Genomic DNA, 19,079 nt, shown 5'->3' on the forward strand with positions numbered 1-19,079 from the left:
TGAAAGGCCGCTCAGCAAGGAAGAAGCTACTGCTCCAAAACCTCCATATACATTATCCATCCATATATATTATATATGAATAATTTTGCACGCCCAATTTTTCAGTTTTTGATTTGTTAAAAAAGTTTGAAATATCCAATAAATGTCGTTCCACTTCATGATTGTGTCCCACTTGTTGTTGATTCTTCACAAAAAATACAGTTTTATATCTTTATGTTTGAAGCCTGAAATGTAGCAAAAGGTCGCAAAGTTGAAGGGAGCCGAATACTTTCGCAAGGCACTGTAAAAGCTAGACTACGGTTTGCAACTGCACATGGGGACAAAGATCGTACTTTTTGGAGAAATGTCCTCTTGTCTGATGAAATAAATATATAACAGTTCGGCCTTTCAAAGCATTTCATGGCTAGAGATGTGAGTGCTGGGGAAATATTTATCTTCATTTAACCTTTATTTAAGTCAGTTTCGAATGAATTGTTTTTTACAATGATGGCCTACCAAAAGGCTGAAGGCTTGGGATTAAAAATTAAAAATAAGATATAGGACAAAACTCACATCACAACAAGAGAAACAACACAACACTACATAAAGAGCGACCTAAGACAACAACATAGCAAGGGAGCAACACATGACAACACAGCATAGCAACACAACATGACAACAGCATGGTAGCAATACAACATAACAACAACATGGTAGCAACACAACATGGCTGCAGCCAACATGGTAGCAGCCCAAAACATGGTACAAATATTATTGGGCACAGACAACAGCACAAAGGACAAGAAGGTAGAGACAACAATACATCATGTGAAGCAGCCACAACTGTCAATAATGATTGACTCTTTGAATGAAGAGATGGAGATAAAACTATCCAGTTTGAGTGTTTTTTACAGCTCGTTCCTGTCACTAGTATATGGAGGATGAGGGCTGCAGTAGATATCTCAGATAGACAGATATCTCTGTCTTGTGACAGGTATACAACAGGTATACGGAGATGACCAGTTTACAGAGGAGTATAGAGTGCAGTGAAGTGCCCTATGAGGAGCATTGGTGGCAAATCTGATGGCCGAATGGTAAAGCACATCTAGCGCAGCCTTACTGTACCTGCCAATCTATAAATGATGTCTCTGTAATCTAGCATGGGTAGCATTGTCATCTGAATCATGGTTAGTTTGGCAGCTGGGGTGAAAGAGGAGCGATTATGATAGAGGAAACCAAGTCTAGATTTAACTATAGCTTGCAGCTTTGATATGTGCTGAGAGGACAGTATACCATCTAGCCATTCTCCCAAGTACTTGTATGAGGTGACTACCTCAAGTTCAAAATCACACCGGTGGGGAGAGGGCCTTTCTTCTTACCAAACCACATGACCTTTCATTTGGAGGTGTTCAGAACAAGGTTAAGGACAGATAAAGCTTGTTGGACATTAAGAAAGATTTGTTGTAGGGCATTTAACACAAAATCCAGGGAGGGGCCAGCTGAGTATAAGACTATCATCTGCATATGGATGAGAGAGCTTCCTACTGCCTGAGCTATGTTGTTGATGTAAATTGAGAAGAGCGTGGGGCCTTGGATCGAGCCTTGGGGTACTCCCTTGGTGACAGGCCATGGTTGAGACAGAAGATGTTCTGATTGTATACACTGCACTCATTGATAGAGGTAGTTAGCAAAAAAGGACAAAGACCCCTCAGAGACACCAATACTTAGTTTGGAGCGTAACGGCTGTCGTGGGTTGAAGAAGGTGAAGAGGACCAAGGTGCAGCGTGGTACATGTTCATGGTAAATTTAATAAAGAACCTGAACACTAGAACAAAAAAACAACAACGCGGAACAAACGAAACAGCTCTGTCTGGTGCAGACACACACAGACAGAAAACAACTACCCACACCCATAGTGGGAAAACAGGCTGCCTAAGTATGGTTCTCAATCAGAGACAATGATAACCAGCTGCCTCTGATTGGGAACCATACCAGGCCTAAACATAGAAACACAACACCTAGACATACAACATAGAATACCCACCCACATCACACCCTGACCAAACAAAAAATAGAAACATACAAAGCAATCTACGGTCAGGGCGTGACATGGAGGGGGACCAGAGAGTTGTGGGAAACAGATAGAGCAGTATTGAATTGGGAAGCTAGTTCATCAGGGGGGTTGGGGGTGTGGTCAAGAGACAGGGCAGAACAGATGGCATCAGAGAGTTGGAGGGGGTCAACAGCTTTGATGTTGCAGAAGGAAAGGAGGCGTTTGTCAGTGTTGTGGTGTATTAGGGAAGAGAGATACTAAGGTTATTGTGGTCAGACAGTTGCAATAGGGAGGGGGAGATATGAGTTAGATTGAGGCCAACAGAGCAGACAAAATTATGAATGTGTCCCTTGATGTGAGTGGGACAATGTACATGTTGGGCAATATTGAAACTGTCCAGAACAGCAATGAAATCAGAGGAAAGGCTTGTTTGATGAGTCCGTGTGAATATTCATATCGCCAAGCAACATTAAGCGGTGGGAGAATGGGACAGCAAAGGTGAGTAGTTCAGACAGGAACGATGCATTAAGTTCAGGAGGACGGTACACAAGGATAGCCAGCGGGAGTAGCTTGGTTAAGAGAAAATAAATCACCAGGTTGTTGCCAAGTTTCAGGTAGGTGGAGGAAGTCTTGTCGTCAGATATTAGTTCGTACACCAAGGGAGCTTTGTTCTTTGATCCAGTGTTGAGGAGAGCAAAGTTAGTATTGTGAGACTGATAGGTGAGTTTATGGATAGTGGTAGGTTGATAGGGAAGAAATGAATTTGTTCAAAACTGTTCAACTATTGTCTTTCTCTCTCTTTGAGTCGACTACTCGCCACATTTTCTAGCTAACTGTAGCATAATGCTTTCAGTACTAGGTTCATTCTCTGTTCCTTTAATTGGGTGGACAACATGTCAGTTCATGCTGCAAGAGCTCTGAGGTTGTAGGACGTCCTCCGGAAGTAGTCATAATTACTGTGTAAGTCTATGGAAGGGTGTGAGAACCATGAGCCTCCAAGGTTTTGTGTTGAAGTCAATGTACAGTGAGGATGGAAAATAGCTGTCCTCCGGCTACACCACGGTGTTACCCCAGAGACTGCTGTTGAGGCTACTGTAGACCTTCATTCTTACATAACACTAAAATATTGCCTGTCAAATAGCAGCTTATTAATCACCTCCTACAATCCCATAAATGTGAGCTCAGGTAGCCAGCCATAAATGTGAGCTCAGGTAGCCAGCCGTAAATGTGAGCTCAGGTAGCCAGCCGTAAATGTGAGCTCAGGTAGCCAGCCATAAATGTGAGCTCAGGTAGCCAGCCGTAAATGTGAGCTCAGGTAGCCAGCCGTAAATGTGAGTTCAGGTAGCCAGCCATAAATGTGAGCTCAGGTAGCCAGCCATAAATGTGAGCTCAGGTAGCCAGCCATAAATGTGAGCTCAGGTAGCCAGCCGTAAATGTGAGCTCAGGTAGCCAGCCATAATGTGAGCTCAGGTAGCCAGCCGTAAATGTGAGCTCAGGTAGCCAGCCGTAAATGTGAGCTCAGGTAGCCAGCCGTAAATTTGAGCTCAGGTAGCCAGCCGTAAATGTGAGCTCAGGTAGACAGACGTAAATGTGAGCTCAGGTAGCCAGCCATAAATGTGAGCTCAGGTAGCCAGCCGTAAATTGAGAAATTAAAGGAAATCTCCACCCAAAAACTATGTTTTGGTATTTGTTTCATTAGTCAATTGTTGACATAGTCCCAAAATGTCTTGCTTGTCAGCAATCAAGTTTCCAAGATATGTAACTTTCAAAATACATAAATCATCCTTGTGTGATGCATTTTGCATCATATGATGCTACGTTTTGCATCATCTGTTGCAAAATGCATCAAACGGGAATGATTTCTGTATTTTGAAAGTTACATGTCTTGAAAAGATTCTGACTCACTACAGACTGTCTGGAAGAACGAGGCAGATGTGTCCATATCCACAGTTGTATTGGTTCTTGGTCACCACCACACATTAACACAGACACACATAGAATAAGTCATCTTGTGGAATAGTAGTTGAACTGAATGAATTTTCTTAGATGCACCCACAATCTTCCTACTAAACACAGTCAACTGAGTCACCAGCCAAAACGTGTCTTCTTCTACCGACTACTAAACCACTTGGACCTGGGAGGGGGTAGAGTCCAGGTGTGCATTCAGACACGCTGCTTGGTGGAAACCAGGAGGCTGTGGTAGATAGCTAAGAAGGGGAGAAATCACCCTAATGGGACTGTGGGGAAAGTCATTGGCACAGGCATGGCTTTTTTTACATCCACACTTCGTTCTAACTTGTTTGTGTGTGGGTCATGTGCGCCTACTTCACAGGAGGAATGCTAGCGCAAATATGAACTTTTATAACCCATTTTATTAAGTTTGGTCTCCCTGAATGGTTTCCTTCCTTTCCGACAACTGAGTTAGGAAGGGCACATGTATCTTTGTATTGACTGGGTGTTTTGATACACCATCTAAAGTGTAATTAATAATTTCACCATGCTAAAAGATATACTCCATGTCTGTTTTTAATTACCCATCTACCAATAGATATACTTCTTTGCGAGGCATTGGAAAAACTCCCTGGTCTTTGTGGTTGAATCTGTGTTTGAAATTCACTGAGAGACTGAGAGACCTTACAGATAATTGTATGTGTGGGGTAGTCATTCAAAAATATGTTAAACACTATTATTGCACACAGAGTGAGTCCTTGCAACTTATTATGTGACTTGTTCAACAACATTTTTTAGGCTTGCCATAAAAAAGGGGTTGAATACTTGTTGACTCAATACATTTCAGCTTTTCATTTTTGTTAACGTTTCTAAAAACATAATTCTACTCTGACATGGGGTATTATGTGTTGGCCAGTGACACAAAATGTTTAATTAGGAACCCAGACATTCTGTTCCTCACAGTGGGACTCAGACAGCCTGATTGGAGAGTACCCCCCCCCCCCCCACTCTCTCTCTTTCTCTCTCTCTCCTTCCTTTATTCTCCCCACTCGTCCTCTCTTTTATTTCCCTCTTCTTCTTTCTCTCCTTCCTCTTGACAAATCATTCTCCTCCCTCTCGGGGTCATAGGCAGCATTCCTCCTCCTCCAAACACGGCGAGTTGAGTTGATGCCAAAGAGCTCCTTTTTGGTCTCATCTGACCACAACACTTTCACCCAGTTATCCTCTGAATCATTCAGATGTTCATTGGCAAACTTCAGACGGGCATGTATATGTGCTTTCTTGAGCAGGGAGACCTTGCGGGCGCTGCAGGATTTCAGTCCTTCACGGCGTAGTGTGTTACCAATTGTTTTCTTGGTGACTATGGTTCCAGCTGCCTTGAGATCATTCACAAGAACCTCCCGTGTAGTTCTGGGCTGATTCCTCACCGTTCTCATGATCATTGCAACTCCACGAGGTGAGATCTTGCATGGAGCCCCAGGCCGAGGGAGATTGACAGTTATTTTGTGTTTCTTCCATTTGTGAATAATCGCACCAACTGTTGTCACCTTCTCACCAAGCTGCTTGGCGATGGTCTTGTAGCCCATTCCAGCCTTGTGTAGGTCTACAATCTTGTCCCTGACATCCTTGGAGAGCTCTTTGATCTTGGCCATGGTGGAGAGTTTGGAATATGATTGATTGATTGCTTCTGTGGACAGGTGTCTTTTATATAAGTAACAAACTGAGATTAGGAGCACTCCCTTTAAGAGTGTGCTCCTAATCTCAGTTTGTTACCTGTATAAAAGACACCTGGGAGCCAGAAATCTTTCTGATTGAGAGGGGGTCAAATACTTATTTCCCTCATTAAAATGCAAATCAATTTATAACATTTTTGAAATGCGTTTTTCTGGATTTTTTGTTGTTATTCTGTCTCTCACTGTTCAAATAAACCTACCATTAAAATTATAGACTGATCATTTCTTTGTCAGTGGGAAAAAGTACAAAATCAGCAGGGGATCAAATACTTTTTTCCCTCACTGTATACTCCCTCTCCGGCCTCTAGGTCATCAGGCTGCTGATTATTCCGCACACCTGTCACCATCGTCTCGCGCACCTGCGCCTCATGACACTCACCTGGACTCCATCACCTCCTTGATTAACTTCCCTATATCTGTCACTGAAGCTTTTACATTTCAATTGGGGCACAACTGGACACAGGCCAAGAAAGAAGAATCAGCTTTCTATGTTGTTAAATTAGTTTAACACTGGGTAACATTGTTTGGTTCAATACGTTAAAGGATTAGGAGAAGACATTGGTAATGTTAAATTGAAGAAAGTAGGCCTACCTGAATGTGTCCAATAGAAGGTCTTGTTTTCTTTGCAACGTTTTGCAACAGAGTAAATGTTTTACAACAGAATCGGCGTAATGAATACACCCCTAATTGTATCAGTTAGTGGTGCATTCAAAAGCATTGGGAAAGAGCTCTGCAGAGTGCCACATTGGCCCCATCTCCATGGTTTTGAAGAGAGAAGGAGTCAGAGGTATTGGGAGGGATGGAGAGCGCAGTGTAAAAACTTTGCCCATTTGTGTCACAGGAGGAATGAAGTAAGGTTGAGTGTGTGTGCATATGTGACCATATATTGATGATTCTGCTCAGAGAGAGGTGAGAGATGAATTCTGATCATCTGCGCATGTGCACACACACACACGACAAACAGGCTCCAGCAGGGACTGGAGCAGACACCAGATGTGCTGACACGAGGCTTGTGCTAACTTGACCTGCTAATATGGCTCTAATTTGTCTCTCAGTTTGTGCCGCCACCTTCCAGGTGGGAAGAGCGGTGTTTCCATGTGTGACAGTGGTGGAATCATGGGACATTTTTGTTTAGCAGGTAGATCCTTACACTTGGTGGTACAGATAAAGTTTCCAGCAATTTCTGACATCACAACACCAATAACTAATCTATAATGAGGAAGATTACAAACAAAATGTGTTCAAATTTCATAAATATTTATTACATATCAATGAACAGAATTTACTACTTTCACAGCAGTGGTCTACAGCACTTGTTCAAATAACTGAAATAATTGTTCAAAAAATAATAATAATAATCATTTTAGAATAAAGTTTCATTTGAGGCCACATTTGAAACACAAACAATTACAAGTAATACTTGGCATTAAAAACGATGGCGATACAATATTTTTAAGACACTTGGTGTTATTTTTATTATTTTTTTCTTTCGTTTTGATATCACAGAGAGGTTGAGCAACAGTCTAAACACTAAATATTGATTTAGATACAAAAACCACTGCAAAAACATCAAGGAGTAGGGGCGGTGTGAACTTAACAGGGACGACGGAAACAAAGGAGAGAGTGACAGGGAGAATGAACAAAGTGATAGAAGCCGTATTACAAACCTTCAAACCACCAGACATCCCACTCCCATTCACCTACACTCATGTTAAGAACCAGGGTAATAAATAACAAGTCAAATTCCATTGTAAAAATAGTCTCCCTATGGTTTCCCTCTGGTTTCGCGTAATAGTATTGAAAGAGACCATATTGAGACAGGCAAGTACAGAGAGAAACAGAAGAAAAGGGTGTGATAGAGAGAAGGGGGCTCATGCTAGATCAGAAGAGGGGTGCCATTGTCACAAGCCGACCACACATGGGCACTCACATAGCCAAACAGATGCTTAAGCCAAGAACTCTCCCTAATATTCCTCTCCGGACATGTACTGTATGTAGGTTTGGCAGCAACATCACCGTGATCTGTATAGTAGTAACAACAGAGCCGCTCCCTAATATTCCTCTCAGCATGATGCAGCGTAAGACACTGAGAACACAATATCCTACCATCTAACCATAACCCATCTACCATCTAACCCTCCTACCATCTAACCATAACCCATCTTCCATCTAACCCATCTACCATCTAATCCTCCTACCATCTAACCATCTAACCGATCTACCATCTAACCATAACCCATCTACCATCTAACCCTCCTACCATCTAACCATCTAACCCATCTACCATCTAACCTTCTAACCCATCTACCATCTAACCATAACCCATCTACCATCTAACCCTCCTACCATCTAACCCTCCTACCATCTAACCATAACCCATCTTCCATCTAACCCATCTACCATCTAACCCTCCTACCATCTAACCCTCCTACCATCTAACCATAACCCATCTACCATCTAACCCTCCTACCATCTAACCCTCCTACCATCTAACCATAACCCATCTACCATCTAACCCTCCTACCATCTAACCCTCCTACCATCTAACCATAACCCATCTACCATCTAACCCATCTACCATCTAATCCTCCTACCATCTAACCATCTAACCCATCTACCATCTAACCATAACCCATCTACCATCTAACCAAAACCCATCTCTCATCTAACCCTAACCCTCCTACCATCTAACCCTAACCCTCCTACCATCTAACCCATCTACCATCTAACCCTCCTACAATCTAACCATAACCCATCTACCATCTAACCCTCCTACAATCTAACCATAACCCATCTACCATCTAACCCTCCTACCATCTAACCCATCTACCATCTAACCCTCCTACCATCTAACCAAAACCCATCTCTCATCTAACCCTAACCCTCATACCATCTAACCCTAACCCATCTAACCCTAACCATCCTACCACCTAACCCGTCTATCATCTAACTCTAACCCATCTACCATCTAACCCTCCTACCATCTAACCCTAACCCTCCTACCACCTAACCCGTCTATCATCTAACCCTAACCCATCTACCATCTAACCCTCCTACCATCTAACCCTAACCCATCTATCATCTAACCTTCGTATCATCTAACCCTAACCCATCTACCATCTAACCCTCCTACCATCTAATCCTAACCCTCCTACCACCTAACCCATCTACCATCTAACCCTCCTATCATCTAACCCTAACCCATCTACCATCTAACCCTCCTATCATCTAAACCTAACCCATCTACCATCTAACCCTAACCAATCTACCATTTAAATGGACTCTCATCCACTATGTCTATGTCCTAAAAGCCACCCTATTCCCTATATAGGGACCTACTTTTGATCAGCGCTCTATGGGCCCTGGTTAAAAGTTTGGACGCAACCTGTGACCGACAACATTACCGCAAGCCATCACTCCTAAAAGGAAGTAGTTGGCTACTTGATAAATTCTCCAACCCGACTAACAAGAGAATCAAGCTGATAGAGGTCCCACGTAGACAATAGCGGCCTAACACCAGACAGACCATGTCCACTGGGCACAGACGTCAATTCAACGTCTATTCAATGTTGGTTCAATGTTATTTCATTGAAATGACGTTGAAAAAATGTTGATTCAGCCAGTGTGTGCCCGGTGGATTGTGTCAGATACTGCAGCCGAACCCACTAGAAAGCCGATGAGCTAACTGCCCGCTGGCTATGACAATGTTGGGCCACTTATAGGCCACAGTAAGCTTACTGTCAGGGAAGGTTGTAGTCTGTGTATAAAGGACTATATGCGTTTTCATTCTGTGAGTACCTGGACTGAGGGATTCTCAGGGATAGCCAGAAACAGGACAGTAGTAGCAAAGGCATGACATGCAGGTGCTTTTAGAAACCCTAGAGGGGGGTGTGTGTGTGTGACTCTATGATGATTGAACCTAGCTCACAGACTCACTGTAAGATGGTATCTACAGAGGGACACATGACTAAGACCGCTACTGTCAGAGACCAGCCAATCAGAGGAGAGGTGGCTGATGGGAGTTGTGGTTTTGGTGTAGGGTGTGGCGAATTGGCACTTGTGGGAGACTCTGCCTCCAGTCCAGCCCTGTCTACCTGCATACTGTGAGTTGGAAAGGAAACAGAACAAGACTGACAGACATGGAGAGCATAAAACATCTTACATTTACTAAATATGTGAATAAAATGTGTATTATAATATATCTATAAAGGCATACATGTCTGTCAGTGTGTATGCATCTTAATGTATAAATAGATGTATACATACATATATTAAACTACAGTTGAAAGGGGAATAGGAAATAATCACATAATATGCAACAAATGGTAAGCCAAAGGAACTCCACGAGGGCGTCGGTTCCAACACAGATTTTTCTTCGTGCCTTGTGCGTAGATTTACATTCAGTTTTGGTTTATTGATGAAACCTTCGCCGTATAATGACCTCTGAACTAACTACACCACCTCAAACGACCTCCTCGTTTTCTTTGGGTTACTCACACACGCATTCCTCTTCTACACACCACGTTTGAGGATGAAGACCCAGAACACAGAGATAAAAACTAAACAGAAATCAACAAACTACAAATAAAATGACCGAAAGGATGAGAGAAGAGGGGGATGAGGAGGAAAGGAGGAGCAGAGAAGAGGGGGATGAGGAGGAAAGGAGGAGGAGAGAAGAGGGGGATGAGGAGGAAAGGAGGAGCAGAGAAGAGGGGGATGAGGAGGAAAGGAGGAGCAGAGAAGAGGGGGATGAGGAGGAAAGGAGGAGCAGAGAAGAGGGGGATGAGGAGGAAAGGAAGAGGAGAGAAGAGGTGGATGAGGAGGAAAGGAGGAGGAGAGAAGAGGGATGAGGAGGAAAGGAGGAGCAGAGACGAGGGGGATGAGGAGGAAAGGAGGAGGAGAGAAGAGGGGGATGAGGAGGAAAGGAGGAGCAGAGAAGAGGGGGATGAGGAGGAAAGGAGGAGGAGAGAAGAGGGATGAGGAGGAAAGGAGGAGGAGGGCAGAAAATAAGTGCATGATGGGATTGTCTTCACTTTAGGTCCAGGATGTCTTCTTCGAAAGAGGTGGGGAGGGTGAAGGGGCTGGCCAATGGCGGGCTCTCCTCTCTAAGCACCACTTTCTCTGGCTCCGCCTCCGAGCTGGACGAGCAGTGCCGTTGGATGTCCGAGTCCGTGTCGGCCGACTCCGAGCCCACTCTGATAGGACACACAGCATGCCCATCAGTTTGAATCACTACATCATAATGTTTTACACTCATATCATTTGAACATTGGGGAACCGCCAGGGCCCTCTACACCTTCAGAGAGGGCCTAAGGATAGATACAAATCTGTATATATTTTTATATTAATATAATCTGTAATTGTGTTTTCATTGATTTAATATTTTTTTTGTCTTAATTGTAATGATCTTCCTATTGTTTTGGAAAAAGAAGGGTTAATATCCAAGAGAAAAACATAAAACACAGCCGAGGCGTGGTTTAGGACCGTTGTGTACCTGTACTGTGAGCCACAGCCGAGGCGTGGTTTAGGACCGTTGTGTACGTGTGCTGTGAGCCACAGCCGAGGCGTGGTTTAGGACCGTTGTGTACCTGTGCTGTGAGCCACAGCCGAGGCGTGGCTTAGGACCGTTGTGTACCTGTACTGTGAGCCACAGCCGAGGCGTGGTTTAGGACCGTTGTGTACCTGTACTATGAGCCACAGCCGAGGCGTGATTTAGGACCGTTGTGTACCTGTACTGTGAGCCACAGCCGAGGCGTGGCTTAGGACCGTTGTGTACCTGTACTGTGAGCCACAGCCGAGGCGTGGTTTAGGACCGTTGTGTACCTGTACTGTGAGCCACAGCCGAGGCGTGGCTTAGGACCGTTGTGTACCTGTGCTGTGAGCCACAGCCGAGGCGTGGCTTAGGACCGTTGTGTACCTGTACTGTGAGCCACAGCCGAGGCGTGGTTTAGGACCGTTGTGTACGTGTGCTGTGAGCCACAGCCGAGGCGTGGCTTAGGACCGTTGTGTACCTGTACTGTGAGCCACAGCCGAGGCGTGGTTTAGGACCGTTGTGTACCTGTACTGTGAGCCACAGCCGAGGCGTGGTTTAGGACCGTTGTGTACCTGTGCTGTGAGCCACAGCCGAGGCGTGGCTTAGGACCGTTGTGTACGTGTGCTGTGAGCCACAGCCGAGGCGTGGCTTAGGACCGTTGTGTACCTGTGCTGTGAGCCACAGCCGAGGCGTGGCTTAGGACCGTTGTGTACGTGTGCTGTGAGCCACAGCCGAGGCGTGGTTTAGGACCGTTGTGTACCTGTACTGTGAGCCACAGCCGAGGCGTGGCTTAGGACCGTTGTGTACGTGTGCTGTGAGCCACAGCCGAGGCGTGGCTTAGGACCGTTGTGTACCTGTACTGTGAGCCACAGCTGAGGCGTAGTTTAGGACCGTTGTGTACCTGTGCTGTGAGCCACAGCCGAGGCGTGGCTTAGGACCGTTGTGTACGTGTGCTGTGAGCCAAAGCCGAGGCGTGGCTTAGGACCGTTGTGTACCTGTACTGTGAGCCACAGCCGAGGTGTGGTTTAGGACCGTTGTGTACCTGTGCTGTGAGCCACAGCCGAGGCGTGGCTTAGGACCGTTGTGTACCTGTACTGTGAGCCACAGCCGAGGCGTGGCTTAGGACCGTTGTGTACGTGTGCTGTGAGCCACAGCTGAGGCGTGGCTTAGGACCGTTGTGTACCTGTACTGTGAGCCACAGCCGAGGCGTGGCTTAGGACCGTTGTGTACGTGTGCTGTGTGCCACAGCCGAGGCGTGGCTTAGGACCGTTGTGTACGTGTGCTGTGAGCCACAGCCGAGGCGTGGCTTAGGACCGTTGTGTACCTGTACTGTGAGCCACAGCCGAGGCGTGGCTTAGGACCGTTGTGTACCTGTACTGTGAGCCACAGCCGAGGCGTGGCTTAGGACCGTTGTGTACGTGTGCTGTGAGCCACAGCCGAGGCGTGGCTTAGGACCGTTGTGTACCTGTACTGTGAGCCACAGCCGAGGCGTGGCTTAGGACCGTTGTGTACGTGTGCTGTGAGCCACAGCCGAGGCGTGGCTTAGGACCGTTGTGTACCTGTACTGTGAGCCACAGCCGAGGCGTGGTTTAGGACCGTTGTGTACGTGTGCTGTGAGCCACAGCCGAGGCGTGGCTTTAGACCGTTTGACTCTGTCATCTACGAATTGCTTCTCCTACATAGGTCTGCAAAAGAAAGGTCTCAGACATGCTCTGTATACACAGTCATCCGAGTTCTCTATCTATATGTATGACGTCAGATCTTTTCGGCAACTGAGGGCCTAGCTCCAATAGTCACGGTTCGCCACTGCATGGGGCGTGAGGCGGCAAGTAGCCTAGTGGTTAGAGCATTGGACTAGTAACTGAAATGGTTGCAAGATCTAATCCTCGAGCTGACAAGGTAAAAATCTGACGTTCTGCCCCTGAACAGGCAGTTAACCCACTGTTCCTAGGCCGTCATTGAAAATAAGAATTTGTTCTTAACTGACTTGCCTAGTTAAATAAAATGAAAATACATTTAAAGTACCCGTATGAGACTTCAAGCCAAATATTCCATTCACAAAAATGAGAAACTTCTAGGTACGTGTGCTTTTATCACGTTAGCAAATGATCAGCCAAGCCGCACTTCTTAACACCCGTCCCCTTAACCTGGAAGCCAGCTGCATCAATGTGTCAGAGGAAACACCATTCAACTGACGACCGGAGTCAGCCTGCAGGCGCCCGTCCCTCCAAATGTATGACTTCTAATCACTGCTGCTGTCTAGGTTTTGAGTTGTTGAAGATGATATGGGTCCTTTACCTGTCGCTGCTGGTGGAGGTCAATGTTCGTGTCTTTATCTCTTCCTCAGTGGTCTTCTTGCTCATCTTCCTCTGTTTGCCCGTGCTACTGTCTATCTTACTGCTAGGCTCCTCGGTCAAGCCTGGGAGGAACACACAGAATAAGATCATTCAGTAGGGGAATGTCATGCCCACTCAGTAAGAACCGACCTCAACACAACCGCTCAGTTAACCACTTACAGTAGATTAGTATGCTAGGATGGTTCTAGTGGGTTACAGTAGATTAGTATGCTGGGATGGTTCTAGTGGGTTACAGTAGATTAGTATGCTAGGATGGTTCTAGTGGGTTACAGTAGATTAGTATGCTGGGATGGTTCTAGTGGGTTACAGTAGATTAGGATGCTGGGATAGTTCTAGTGGGTTACAGTAGATTAGTATGCTGGGATGGTTCTAGTGGGTTAGATAGGTTAGTGTGCTGGGATGGTTCTAGGGGGTTACAGTAGATTAGTCTGCTGGGATGGTTCTAGTGGGTTACAGTAGACTAGTATGCTGGGATGGTTCTAGTGGGTTAGATAGGTTAGTGTGCTGGGATGGTTCTAGGGGGTTACAGTAGATTAGTATGCTGGGATGGTTCTAGTGGGTTACAGTAGACTAGTATGCTGGGATGGTTCTAGTGGGTTACAGTAGATTAATATGCTGGGATGGTTCTAGTGGGTTAGATAGGTTAGTGTGCTGGGATGGTTCTAGTAGGTTACAGTAGATTAGTGTGCTGGGATGGTTCTAGTGGGTTACAGTAGATTAGTATGCTGGGATGGTTCTAGTAGGTTACAGTAGATTAGTATGCTGGGATGGTTCTAGTGGGTTACAGTAGATTAGGATGCTGGGATAGTTCTAGTGGGTTACAGTAGATTAGTATGCTGGGATGGTTCTAGTGGGTTAGATAGGTTAGTGTGCTGGGATGGTTCTAGTGGGTTACAGTAGATTAGTATGCTGGGATGGTTCTAGTGGGTTACAGTAGATTAGTATGCTGGGGTGGTTCTAGTGGGTTACAGTAGATTATCATGCTGGGATGGTTCTAGTGGGTTACAGTAGACTAGTATGCTAGGATGGTTCTAGTGGGTTATAGTAGATTAGTATGCTGGGATGGTTCTAGTGGGTTAGATAGGTTAGTGTGCTGGGATGGTTCTAGTGGGTTAGATAGGTTAGTGTGCTGGGATGGTTCTAGTGGGTTAGATAGGTTAGTGTGCTGGGATGGTTCTAGTGGGTTACAGTAGACTAGTATGCTGGGATGGTTCTAGTGGGTTATAGTAGATTAGTATGCTGGGATGGTTCTAGTGGGTTAGATAGGTTAGTGTGCTGGGATGGTTCTAGTGGGTTACAGTAGACTAGTATGCTGGGATGGTTCTAGTGGGTTACAGTAGACTAGTATGCTGGGATGGTTCTAGTGGGTTAGATAGGTTAGTGTGCTGGGATGGTTCTAGTGGGTTAGATAGGTTAGTGTGCTGGGATGGTTCTAGTGGGTTACAGTAGACTAGTATGCTGGGATGGTTCTAGTGGGTTATAGTAGATTAGTATGCTGGGATGGTTCTAGTGGGTTAGATAGGTTAGTGTGCTGGGATGGTTCTAGTGGGTTAGATAGGTTAGTGTGCTGGGATGGTTCTAGTGGGTTACAGTAGACTAGTATGCTGGGATGGTTCTAGTGGGTTACAGTAGATTAGTATGCTGGGATGGTTCTAGTAGGTTACAGTAGATTAGTATGCTGGGGTGGTTCTAGTGGGTTACAGTAGATTATCATGCTGGGATGGTTCTAGTGGGTTACAGTAGACTAGTATGCTAGGATGGTTCTAGTGGGTTATAGTAGATTAGTATGCTGGGATGGTTCTAGTGGGTTAGATAGGTTAGTGTGCTGGGATGGTTCTAGTGGGTTACAGTAGATTAGTATGCTGGGATGGTTCTAGTGGGTTAGATAGGTTAGTATGCTGGGATGGTTCTAGTGGGTTAGATAGGTTAGTGTGCTGGGATGGTTCTAGTGGGTTACAGTAGATTAGTATGCTGGGATGGTTCTAGTAGGTTACAGTAGATTAGTATGCTGGGGTGGTTCTAGTGGGTTACAGTAGATTATCATGCTGGGATGGTTCTAGTGGGTTATAGTAGATTAGTATGCTGGGATGGTTCTAGTGGGTTATAGTAGATTAGTATGCTGGGATGGTTCTAGTGGGTTATAGTAGATTAGTATGCTGGGATGGTTCTAGTGGGTTAGATAGGTTAGTGTGCTGGGATGGTTCTAGTGGGTTAGATAGGTTAGTGTGCTGGGGTGGTTCTAGTGGGTTAGATAGGTTAGTGTGCTGGGATGGTTCTAGTGGGTTAGATAGGTTAGTGTGCTGGGATGGTTCTAGTGGGTTATAGTAGATTAGTATGCTGGGATGGTTCTAGTGGGTTAGATAGGTTAGTGTGCTGGGATGGTTCTAGTGGGTTACAGTAGATTAGTATGCTGGGATGGTTCTAGTGGGTTAGATAGGTTAGTATGCTGGGATGGTTCTAGTGGGTTATAGTAGATTAGTATGCTGGGATGGTTCTAGTGGGTTACAGCAGATTATCATGCTGGGATGGTTCTAGTGGGTTACAGTAGACTAGTATGCTAGGATGGTTCTAGTGGGTTATAGTAGATTAGTATGCTGGGATGGTTCTAGTGGGTTAGATAGGTTAGTGTGCTGGGATGGTTCTAGTGGGTTACAGTAGATTATCATGCTGGGATGGTTCTAGTGGGTTACAGTAGACTAGTATGCTAGGATGGTTCTAGTGGGTTAGATAGGTTAGTGTGCTGGGATGGTTCTAGTGGGTTAGATAGGTTAGTGTGCTGGGATGGTTCTAGTGGGTTACAGTAGACTAGTATGCTGGGATGGTTCTAGTGGGTTATAGTAGATTAGTATGCTGGGATGGTTCTAGTGGGTTAGATAGGTTAGTGTGCTGGGATGGTTCTAGTGGGTTACAGTAGATTAGTATGCTGGGATGGTTCTAGTGGGTTACAGTAGATTAGTATGCTGGGATGGTTCTAGTGGGTTACAGTAGATTAGTATGCTGGGATGGTTCTAGTGGGTTATAGTAGATTAGTATGCTGGGATGGTTCTAGTGGGTTACAGTAGATTAGTATGCTAGGATGGTTCTAGTGGGTTATAGTAGATTAGTATGCTGGGATGGTTCTAGTGGGTTAGATAGGTTAGTGTGCTGGGATGGTTCTAGGGGGTTACAGTAGATTAGTCTGCTGGGATGGTTCTAGTGGGTTACAGTAGATTAGTATGCTGGGATGGTTCTAGTGGGTTACAGTAGATTAGTATGCTGGGATGGTTCTAGTGGGTTAGATAGGTTAGTGTGCTGGGATGGTTCTAGTGGGTTACAGTAGATTAGTATGCTGGGATGGTTCTAGTGGGTTACAGTAGATTAGTATGCTGGGATGGTTCTAGTGGGTTACAGTAGATTAGTATGCTGGGATGGTTCTAGTGGGTTATAGTAGATTAGTATGCTGGGATGGTTCTAGTGGGTTACAGTAGATTAGTATGCTAGGATGGTTCTAGTGGGTTATAGTAGATTAGTATGCTGGGATGGTTCTAGTGGGTTATAGTAGATTAGTATGCTAGGATGGTTCTAGTGGGTTATAGTAGACTAGTATGCTAGGATGGTTCTAGTGGGTTATAGTAGATTAGTATGCTGGGATGGTTCTAGTGGGTTAGATAGGTTAGTGTGCTGGGATGGTTCTAGTAGGTTATAGTAGATTAGTATGCTGGGATGGTTCTAGTGGGTTAGATAGGTTAGTGTGCTGGGATGGTTCTAGTGGGTTAGATAGGTTAGTGTGCTGGGATGGTTCTAGTGGGTTACAGTAGATTAGTATGCTAGGATGGTTCTAGTGGGTTATAGTAGATTAGTATGCTGGGATGGTTCTAGTGGGTTAGATAGGTTAGTGTGCTGGGATGGTTCTAGTGGGTTAGATAGGTTAGTGTGCTGGGATGGTTCTAGTGGGTTACAGTAGACTAGTATGCTAGGATGGTTCTAGTGGGTTATAGTAGATTAGTATGCTGGGATGGTTCTAGTGGGTTAGATAGGTTAGTGTGCTGGGATGGTTCTAGTGGGTTAGATAGGTTAGTGTGCTGGGATGGTTCTAGTGGGTTAGATAGGTTAGTGTGCTGGGATGGTTCTAGTGGGTTAGATAGGTTAGTATGCTAGGATGGTTCTAGTGGGTTAGATAGGTTAGTGTGCTGGGATGGTTCTAGTGGGTTAGATAGGTTAGTGTGCTGGGATGGTTCTAGTGGGTTAGATAGGTTAGTATGCTAGGATGGTTCTAGTGGGTTATAGTAGACTAGTATGCTAGGATGGTTCTAGTGGGTTATAGTAGATTAGTATGCTAGGATGGTTCTAGTGGGTTATAGTAGATTAGTATGCTGGGATGGTTCTAGTGGGTTACAGTAGATTAGTATGCTAGGATGGTTCTAGTGGGTTATAGTAGATTAGTATGCTGGGATGGTTCTAGTGGGTTACAGTAGATTAGTATGCTAGGATGGTTCTAGTGGGTTATAGTAGATTATCATGCTGGGATGGTTCTAGTGGGTTAGATAGGTTAGTGTGCTGGGATGGTTCTAGTGGGTTAGATAGGTTAGTGTGCTGGGATGGTTCTAGTGGGTTATAGTAGATTAGTATGCTGGGATGGTTCTAGTGGGTTAGATAGGTTAGTGTGCTGGGATGGTTCTAGTGGGTTATAGTAGATTAGTATGCTGGGATGGTTCTAGTGGGTTAGATAGGTTAGTGTGCTGGGATGGTTCTAGTGGGTTACAGTAGATTATCATGCTGGGATGGTTCTAGTGGGTTAGATAGGTTAGTGTGCTGGGATGGTTCTAGTGGGTTACAGTAGATTATCATGCTGGGATGGTTCTAGTGGGTTAGATAGGTTAGTATGCTGGGATGGTTCTAGTGGGTTAGATAGGTTAGTGTGCTGGGATGGTTCTAGTGGGTTATAGTAGATTAGTATGCTGGGATGGTTCTAGTGGGTTACAGTAGATTAGTATGCTGGGATGGTTCTAGTGGGTTACAGTAGACTAGTATGCTAGGATGGTTCTAGTGGGTTATAGTAGATTAGTATGCTAGGATGGTTCTAGTGGGTTAGATAGGTTAGTGTGCTGGGATGGTTCTAGTGGGTTACAGTAGATTATCATGCTGGGATGGTTCTAGTGGGTTAGATAGGTTAGTGTGCTGGGATGGTTCTAGTGGGTTACAGTAGATTATCATGCTGGGATGGTTCTAGTGGGTTACAGTAGATTAGTATGCTGGGATGGTTCTAGTGGGTTAGATAGGTTAGTGTGCTGGGATGGTTCTAGTGGGTTACAGTAGATTAGTATGCTGGGATGGTTCTAGTGGGTTACAGTAGACTAGTATGCTAGGATGGTTCTAGTGGGTTACAGTAGATTATCATGCTGGGATGGTTCTAGTGGGTTAGATAGGTTAGTGTGCTGGGATGGTTCTAGTGGGTTAGATAGGTTAGTGTGCTGGGATGGTTCTAGTGGGTTAGA

At 45.0% G+C, this 19,079-nt stretch overlaps 1 protein-coding gene across 5 annotated transcripts in view; it reads right to left on the reverse strand.

Annotated features, from left to right (window-relative positions):
* Window positions 1-10,595: 10,595 nt before the first annotated feature.
* garnl3 (GTPase activating Rap/RanGAP domain like 3) overlaps window positions 10,596-19,079 on the reverse strand; it is a 182,360-nt gene continuing 173,876 nt past the window's right edge. For all 5 annotated transcript variants that reach the window (XM_036976924.1, XM_036976923.1, XM_036976921.1 and 2 more), the window contains 2 exons: window positions 13,547-13,667; window positions 10,596-10,910 (listed from right to left, as the gene is read on the reverse strand). In XM_036976924.1, coding sequence (XP_036832819.1) covers window positions 10,745-10,910; window positions 13,547-13,667 — 287 coding nt within the window. In that variant the 3' untranslated portion in view covers window positions 10,596-10,744. The remainder of the gene's footprint in view (window positions 10,911-13,546; window positions 13,668-19,079) is intronic.

Source organism: Oncorhynchus mykiss, chromosome 5, assembly GCF_013265735.2.
Source record: "Oncorhynchus mykiss isolate Arlee chromosome 5, USDA_OmykA_1.1, whole genome shotgun sequence".
Lineage (NCBI taxonomy): Eukaryota > Metazoa > Chordata > Actinopteri > Salmoniformes > Salmonidae > Oncorhynchus > Oncorhynchus mykiss.